Source organism: Miscanthus floridulus, chromosome 18 (assembly GCF_019320115.1).
Source record: "Miscanthus floridulus cultivar M001 chromosome 18, ASM1932011v1, whole genome shotgun sequence".
NCBI lineage: Eukaryota > Viridiplantae > Streptophyta > Magnoliopsida > Poales > Poaceae > Miscanthus > Miscanthus floridulus.
In genome coordinates, this window is record NC_089597.1 from 101,723,153 (window position 1) to 101,731,782 (window position 8,630).

Sequence of the window (8,630 nt, forward strand, 5' to 3'; positions counted from 1 at the left end):
TGAGGATACATGCATCTTTTGCTAGCGTCCTTAATCTATCTGAATATTCTTAAAAACTTATATATTATGGGATGGACGGAGTATCTCCTAGGTGCCAAAATATAAGTATTTCTAACTTTATTGTATGCTCAAATTAGCATTAGTCTATTTTAATTTATAGAGAAATATATTAGCATGTACCACTTTAAACGAAAACTATAAAACATATTTCATATATAATAAATGTAATGAAACAATACTATTATTTTTTCTATAAATTTAGTTCAACTTAAATAGTTTGATTTACGAAAGATTGGAAATACTTTGTAATGAAAAGGAACTACCGTGTCACCCCCCACCCAAAAAAAATTATATAATGTGTTATAACTTATAAGTTCAAATTCTAAAAGAGAAAAGGGGCTAATGATTGGAAGGTGAATTTATTTCGTGGTCTAAGTTTTTTTATTATGACATAATTTGAACATTTATCTTTACAATAAAAAAGGCTTAATAATCATTTAATCTCTCTATTTGTTGAGGAAAATACTTTGGATAACTAAGCACATTATTACACAAAAATAAAATTACTAAGACCATATTTTTTTCCAAATTACGTTGGACTATCTTTTAACTTCAATCAGGAAAACACCTCTTATATTACTTTAGACCATCAAGTATAATTGCAAAAACTTTTTCAAAACTAAGTACAATTGGGTTGTACTAGTTCTTCTAGCAAATGTATTACATTTTTCTAACCAAATTTATTGTAGTCGGGAATATGAGATAACTTGGTCACAAAGTGCCATCTTTTTAAGAATGTCTCGGGTAACCTGATGTTATTTCACAAGCAACTTCTGCTGTGCTTGCTATCAGTTAAAATCACATTACAAGTTACCCTAAATAAATCACATTGGATGTTCATGAAACATAATTCACGGATAGATTTTTCATTAACGACAATATAAAATTCCCAAATTTTTTTAATCACGTATGCTAAGAAAACTCGAATACGTATGCTGCGGAAACCAGAATAATATTTCTCAGCTTCTCAAAAAAGAAATAAATGATATTTTCCACTCCCAACGGAAAAAAAAACGAGAGAGGAAAAAAAAATGGCAGCCGGCAATCCAACGGCGGGGACCTCGGCCCCCGCCCGCGGCATAGAAAAATCGCGGCGGGGCCGACGAGGGGGGGGGGGGGGATGGGGGGGGGCAGCCTCGTCATTTCCCGCGCCCTCCTGCTTTCCCTTTATCTCTCCCCCACCTCCCCACGTTTCGCCCCCATTTCGAAGCCCACCGAATTCCCTGCGATTCCTCTCCCCTCGCCTCCTCGTCTTCCTCTAGGGTTAGCACCTCGCTACCCCCCGATTCAATCCGATTACCGTCCCTTCTCCCTCCGATCTGTAGATTTGGGGGCTTTGGCTCGACCTCGCGCGCCCGATCCGGGCCGTCCCTTTTTCTGTTCTCTCTCTCTTTGTTCTCCCTTGATTGACAAATATTTGATCGGTTTCTATGCCTCGTTCGCGCAGGGATCGCCGGAGAGGAATCGCAGAGGACCGTCTCATCCGAGGTTCGTGTGTCTGGCCACTCTGCATCCAATTTCTTTTTTCCGATTTTTTTTAATTTTTTTTGTTTTAATTTTTTTTCTGTTGTCCGGGTCAAAAGCTGTGAATTATATATATTTTTTGTGTGCTGGTTGAATGGGTCGATGCGGAACTAATTGAGCCGCCCCGATTTATTTGATTTGGCCTCGATTCGCTGTAGCAGACAGCGGACAACAGCCAGAGAAAAATTCGGGGGATTGTTCTGTTCATCTGATATAAAGGCGACTCCTTTCCTTTCCACGTATTGGCTGTGGTTGTTGCGGCTAGTTGATGCCTGCCTCTTTAGGTGCTTTGCCCAAAGTTAGTGAGCAGATATGGTTGCTACTTTGTAGATTTGTTGCGTAAAGCGGCGAAAAGTTGCGGCCTCTTTCTACAATTAATTCCACCCCTGGTGTGTTGCCGTTAGGTGATTCGGTTGTTAGCCAAATGATAGTGCAGGTTCCATTTGATAGTACCTTCATTTTGGGCGTTTGGCCAAGGTACAATTACCCTTTATAAGATGCTTCTTAAAGTAAATTTAGTCCATCAGAGGGTTTTGATTCATTAGGTTGCCGCATGTCTTACTGAATCAAGGCAGTACCAACTTTCACATGGATTTTATGATTGTTTTTTTACTACTACTAGTAGCAACTTTTAGGAAGCTGCGTGTGATACATTATGTCTGCTACTCTGGTATTGATCCTTTGTTTCGTATCATTTCTAGTTAAGGAAGCCATGGAGCACAAGGAGACTGGATGCCAGGCCCCCGAGGGACCCATCCTTTGCATCAATAACTGCGGCTTCTTCGGAAGCGCAGCTACCATGAACATGTGCTCCAAGTGCCACAAGGAGATGATAATGAAACAGGAGCAGGCCAAGCTGGCTGCCTCCTCTATCGACAGCATCGTCAATGGCAACGATGCTGTCATGGAACCAGTTGTTGCTGGCAACACAGTGGTAGCTGTTGCTCCAGTTGAGTTGCAAACAATGAACGTGCAGCCCACTGATGTTGCTGGACCTAGCGAGGGGGCGGTGGTGATCTCCAAAGGGAAGGTAGGGCCAAACCGGTGCAGCACTTGCAGGAAGAGGGTTGGACTTACAGGATTCAACTGCCGGTGTGGGAACTTGTACTGTGCACTCCACCGCTACTCTGACAAGCATGACTGCAAGTTTGACTATCGGACTGCTGCTAGGGATGCCATTGCCAAGGCTAATCCAGTGGTGAAGGCGGACAAGCTCGACAAGATCTAGGGTTTCCTACGGTTGGCTCAAGGAAGATTGCAACCTGTGGTACTTCTTCATCATGCGGAATTGCTGCTCTGCCCATGCCTTTCCCTTTCATGTTTGCTGCTACAATCTTGTTGTTCGGCATTGCAGTGCATGGTGCACACTTCCGCAGCCTGCCTCAAGAATTCTCGCCTCTGCATCTGGTCAGTTCAAATGTTTTGCATGTTGGCTATGTTGTGTAAGCTTTTATTTATGGCGTCTCGCTCAGACGGTATTTGGCTTCGCATTTAGCTAGCTATGTGATGTACTATTGTTCCTGGTGTTACACTGCAACCAGTAATAGTAATATGCAACTGTCCGTTAAATGGTACTGATGACCATTTGCATTCTCAGTTATTTTACTCTATAGGTGGTAGTCTCATGGCACTATACTTTTTTTTTGTTCATAAGTAAAGCTTTTTTTTTTGGTTGAATAGCAAATTGGAAGGACTTTGCATATCACACATTGATGTACCTGCGAACTGGGAGCAGTCATGTCTCACTACAGTATCTGTTGAAATCCTTGACACATCTTGATTGCACATAAACTAGTATAAGTTGGGAAGAAGATCGAGCAGCTTATTGGAGTACCTAGAAGATTGATTATGAAGTAGAGTCTCTCTACAAGGAATTGGTCATAAATCATAATTCAGCTCAATACAGCCTTTCTAAACATCAACTCTTCATTCGAGCATCAGATAGCTCAGTTGAAACTTAAATATTGTTTTGTGGATATTCATGGCTTTATTTTACTGTTCCATTTTTAACCCTCTGCAAAATTCCAAATTCAGTTGGATTGGATGTTCATCGCACTGCTTTTGTTGTGCCGACGGTTCTACATCCTTTGTGCAAGTGCAAAGGATAGTTCGAAAGATAGATGCACGTCAAATGTAGCATGTTCGCTTGCTCGTAAACGATCGTAAATTTTTAACCGGGAACAGTGTTTTTCTCTCACACCAAACCAGTCAGCAGTAAATAATCCACGATACGATACGGCCTCCCGAGATGAACCTGAGATTTTTTTCCCACATGATCTGCGTCAACGTGTTGTGGAGAAAAAACACTCCCATCTTCTCTCACAAGACCTGCTATTGAAAGAGTTGAAAAAAAAGAGATCTGGGCCTCGTTTAGATGCTGAAAAAATTTCAACCCGATGAATAGTACCACTTTCGTTTTATTTGACAAATATTGTCCAATCGTGGACCAACTAGGCTCAAAAGATTCATCTCGTGATTTCCAACTAAACTGTGTAATTAGTTATTTTTTTTACCTACATTTAATACTCCATGCAAGCGGCTAAAAATTGATGTGATGGAGAGAGAGTAAAAAAACTTGGAATTTTGGTGGCATCTAAACAAGGCCCTGCTATTGAATGTGATGAATGGCCTCCTCGCTGTCAAGAGTACTGCTTGGATCTTGGATCTCATTCATATTTCCTCTCATTTCTGTGCAGCGCCAGATGCAGATTCCTGTTTGATGGTTACCGTTGTACCAATCACAAGTACCCGTATTGCCGATCCAAAGATGATCTGCAATCTTAACACCGGATCAACCGCGACATTTGAGAGTTATTGACGAGCGAGATAGGTGTCCATGGTGTCCCCATGATGGCATGGCATGGCATGGCCAGCTGCCCAAGCCATGCCTTTGCACAGGGATTTCGATGTATATTTTTTTAGACAAACTCGAGAGCTTTATTAACTCACGTGGGTTATTTTAATCCCTATAATTGCCAACTCCCTAGGCCAGTCCGGAGCTTTGCCAAAACCAGGAATTAAAAGGTCTTTCCTGTGAATGGGCAATTTCTCGACTTTAGTAGATTCATCAGTAGTATGTTGGGTTACCTTTCTATAGCCCAGTGCCACTTCTAACAGAAGACCATCTCTTGCCACCAGTGTCTCCATAGTGAGCACATCCGGGGCATCGTGTTTTGTTTACTTCAAATGCTTTACAGCACTAGAACCCATGTCGTATTTTGTTTCAATATGCATCCATGTATGTGCCGTTGATGAAAAAAAAAGCTTCATGTAAGGGCCCGTCTAGAATTGGCCCACTCTAGATTTTAAGACTCCGCACTCCGAAGTCCACTCCAATCCTATGTTAAAGGCGCTGGGGCAGAGAATTAACATGTGTTTGGCTCGTAAAAAATAAAAGTCGTTTTCTCTTTTCTAGATAATAGCTTTAAACCCAAACGACTTGCAATTTGCAATTTGGAATGTAGGGAATAGTAGGATAGTCTTGTCTGTTGGTCCCGATATCTCACGCATGGGTGAGTTGACCACCCACCGTCATTACCGACCATACAATACGGCTGGAGGCAGAAGAGGGAGGAAGAACAGAGCGCGCACACATACATAACACAAGCACCAGCGTTGGCCAGAGCTCTGTAGAGAAAATGACAAAACTAACTCGCTCACTTTACTGAGTTGCAGTGGAAAGCTATATATACAACTCTACTCATCTAATCCTAGTACACAGACGTGCCAGACTGTCATGCTGCTACAGTGCCAGATGTGACAGCAGGACTGACTTTGGCGCTTGCACCTGCTGTGGCTACAGTGCGGCAGGGGAACCTTTCGGCGCCTACCTCTGCCGCGGCTACAGTGCAGCAGCAGGGAGCTCTTTCGGCGCCTGCCCCTATCGCGCGTTCAGAGATGGGAGAGCGGCAGATTACTTTATAATTCTTCCCCTAATCCTGCTGCTAACCCTAGAACCTCCACCATGCCGATCATCTTCTTCAGCTCCGTGAACCGAAGACAGCCGAGCGGCTTGGTGAGGACGTTCGCGAGTTGCCGACCAGTTTCGACGAACTCGATGATAATCTGTCCTCTATCGACACAGTTTCTGAGGAAGTGGAACTTTGATGTCGATGTGCTTGCTCCGGTCGTGGAGAACCGAATTCTTCACGAGGGCGATGGTGGGCTGGTTGTCCACCATCAGTGCTGGTGGGTGAGCTTCCACACCGGTTAGCTCGCCCAACAGCCGGCGTAGCCACACAGCTTGGCACACCGTAGTGGCCGCCGCCACATACTCTGCGTCTACATGCGACGACGGGGGAAGGAGGAGCTCGTCGTCGACGTGTATGTGGACGACTTGATCATCAACGGCGCACGTGTGGAGGATATCGACAGCTTCAAGCATGAGATGGTGGCTTGTTTTCGAATGAGTGATCTCGGCGCGCTCTCCTACTACCTCGGCATCGAGGTGAGACAGGGGAAGGAGACGCTCACGCTCGATCAGAGCACATACGCCTCGAAGCTGTTGAAGCGGAGTGGTATGGCTGAGTGCAAGCCGTGCGTGACTCTGATGGAGGAGTGGCTAAAGCTGACGAAGTCTAGTACCACGGCGAGGGTAGATGAAATACTCTACCGGAGCATCGTCGGTGGTCTACGCTACCTAGTCCATATGAGGCCGGACATTGCCTTCACAGTGGGCTACATTAGCCGCTTCATGGAGGATCTTCGAGAAGATCACTGGGCAGCGGTGAAGCGGCTACTGCGCTACATCAAGAAGACGGTGGATCAGGGGATCGTCTTTCCCAAGACCGGCAGAAATGGGCTACAACTCACTATGTTCAGCGATGCAGACATGGCGGGGGACATCGATGGACGGCGAAGCACCTCTAGCGTGCTCGTCTTCCTCGGGTCGGCTCCAATCTCATGGTTGTCGCTGAAACAGAAGATGGTGGCGCTGTCCACGTGCAAGGCAGAGTACGTGGCGACAGCCACAGTGGCGTGCCAAGCTGTATGGCTACGTCGGCTGCTGGATGAGCTGACCGGTGTGGAAGCTCACCCATAAGCACTGATGGTGGACAACCAGCCCACCGTCGCCCTCGCAAAGAATCCAGTTCTCCACGACCAGAGCAAGCACATCGACATCAAGTTCCACTTCCTCAGGGACTATGTCGATGGAGGGCAGATCGTCATCGAGTTCGTCGAAACTAGTAGGCAACTTGTGGACATCCTCACCAAGCCGGTCTTGATCCTGAATCTTCAGGATCCCACTCTCGATCAGTACCTCGCATCCACGCTGGTCCAGCTCTCCGATGCTGACGATGCTTGAACGCAGCTACGGGATGTAGTACACATCCATCAGCGCGCGGTGCTCATCGTTCTGGCACCTGAAGATGATGGTGTCGCACCCTCGGATCGCCATCCTTGAGCCATCACCAGACTTCACCATGCCGGTCATGCTGCCGTCAAGCTCGAAGAAGGCTTCCTTGGTGCCTGTCATGTGGTTGTTGGCGTCGGAGTCCAGGTACCACCACTGCTCCTGCTCGTCGGCCACACGTCCGAGGTGGACTTGGGCGCACGGTTCGTCGAGGTTAACAACCTTCAGAGCGTTGCCGTGCCCTTCCACCGCCATCACCTCTTTCTTCTCCTTGGCCTCAACGTCGTGCAGTGCACAAAACATCATCATTAGGAGAGTGGTCTCATCATCCTCATCAGCCTGCGCTAAATGATCCTCAGCCTCAGCCTTCTTCTTCTTCTTCTTCTTGCGATTTAGGCACTTCTTTGCTCAATGGCCCATCTTCCCGCAGTGTCGACAGGCGTTGGGATCGACCTTCTTCTTCTTCTCCGAAGAAGGCTTGCCGCGGCGCTTGCCATTGCCACCGTGGCTGGAGGAGGCTTTCTCGAACTTCTTCTCCTTCATCCGGGCAGCCCACTCCTCCTCTATCAGCAACAACTTGCCGCTGTCCATTGTTGATATGGCCTGCTCTATGCGCTCGTCCATCGCTCATAGATGGCCTATCACATCCTCAATGTTGAGGGTGGACAAGTGCAACATCGTCTCTATGGAGAGAGCGATCTGGATGTACTTCATTGACATGGAGTGTAGGTACTTGGAGACCGCCTCTTCTTCATCGATGGTGATGCCGTGGCTCCTCAGCTTGCTGATGAGCGACTACAGGTGGAGGGAGAAGTCCTTCACTGACTCACCATCCTTGAACTTGAGGTTAGCGTACTCTTGCTTCAACAGCTGGGCCGTCGCCTTCTTTACGCGGTCAGAGCCAACGGGCATTGTTGCAATAGCCTCCCACACCTCCTTAGCAGAGTTCTTCGCCCCCAATGGCTCCATATACTCCGCTGGCATAGCAGCGAGGATAGCCTCCAACGCTGACATGTCGTCTTCTTCGTTGTTGGTGCCCTTGTCAATGGCATTCTAGAGTCGTCGGGCTCTGAGCTTGACCTTCATGGTCACCGCCCACTCGCCATAGTTGGTGCGAGTCAGCATCTGCCAACTGGTGCCGCTAACCTCCCATATCGTGCGCACGATGACCTCTTATCATGGCTAGGAAGCCACAACAGCACCACTGCTGTCGCCCATCTCTAAACCGTCCGTCATTGCCAGCAGTTAGTCCGGTGACGGTGCTTGTACGGCTCCAATACCACTTGTTGGTCCCGAGATCTTCCGCATAGGTGAGCCGACTGCTCACCGTCATTGCCGACCACAAACACTATGGCTGGAGGTAGAAGATGGAGGGGGAACATAGCGCACACACACAGCACAAGCACCAGCGTTGGTCAGAGCTCTACAGAGGAGATGGTAAAACCGAACTCGCTCACTTTACTGAGTTGCAGTGGGAAGCTATATATACAACTCTACCCATCTAATCCTAGTACACAGACATACCAGACTGCCATGCTGCTACAGTGACTAGATGTGACAGTAGGGCTGACTTTGGCGCCTGCCCATGCTGTGGCTACAGTGCGGCATGGGAGCCTTTCGGAGCCTGTCCCTACCGCGACTACAATGCAGCAGTAGGGAGCCCTTTCGGCCCCTGCCCCTGCCGCGCGTTCAT

At 47.2% G+C, this 8,630-nt stretch overlaps 2 protein-coding genes across 2 annotated transcripts; both read left to right on the forward strand.

The window, feature by feature from the left end:
• The first annotated feature begins 1,230 nt into the window (after positions 1-1,230).
• On the forward strand, positions 1,231-3,158 carry LOC136520123 (zinc finger A20 and AN1 domain-containing stress-associated protein 8). Its single transcript, XM_066513526.1, has 3 exons — positions 1,231-1,323; positions 1,508-1,548; positions 2,286-3,158. Exon 3 carries the CDS (start codon positions 2,297-2,299, stop codon positions 2,810-2,812), a length of 516 nt encoding a protein of 171 aa, XP_066369623.1. The 5' UTR covers positions 1,231-1,323; positions 1,508-1,548; positions 2,286-2,296; the 3' UTR covers positions 2,813-3,158.
• A 2,711-nt stretch (positions 3,159-5,869) lies between these two features.
• LOC136524278 (uncharacterized mitochondrial protein AtMg00810-like) lies at positions 5,870-6,889 on the forward strand. The gene is made up of 2 exons (XM_066517708.1): positions 5,870-6,438; positions 6,724-6,889. Exons 1-2 carry the CDS (start codon positions 5,870-5,872, stop codon positions 6,887-6,889), a joined length of 735 nt encoding a protein of 244 aa, XP_066373805.1.
• The last annotated feature ends 1,741 nt before the right edge of the window (positions 6,890-8,630 follow it).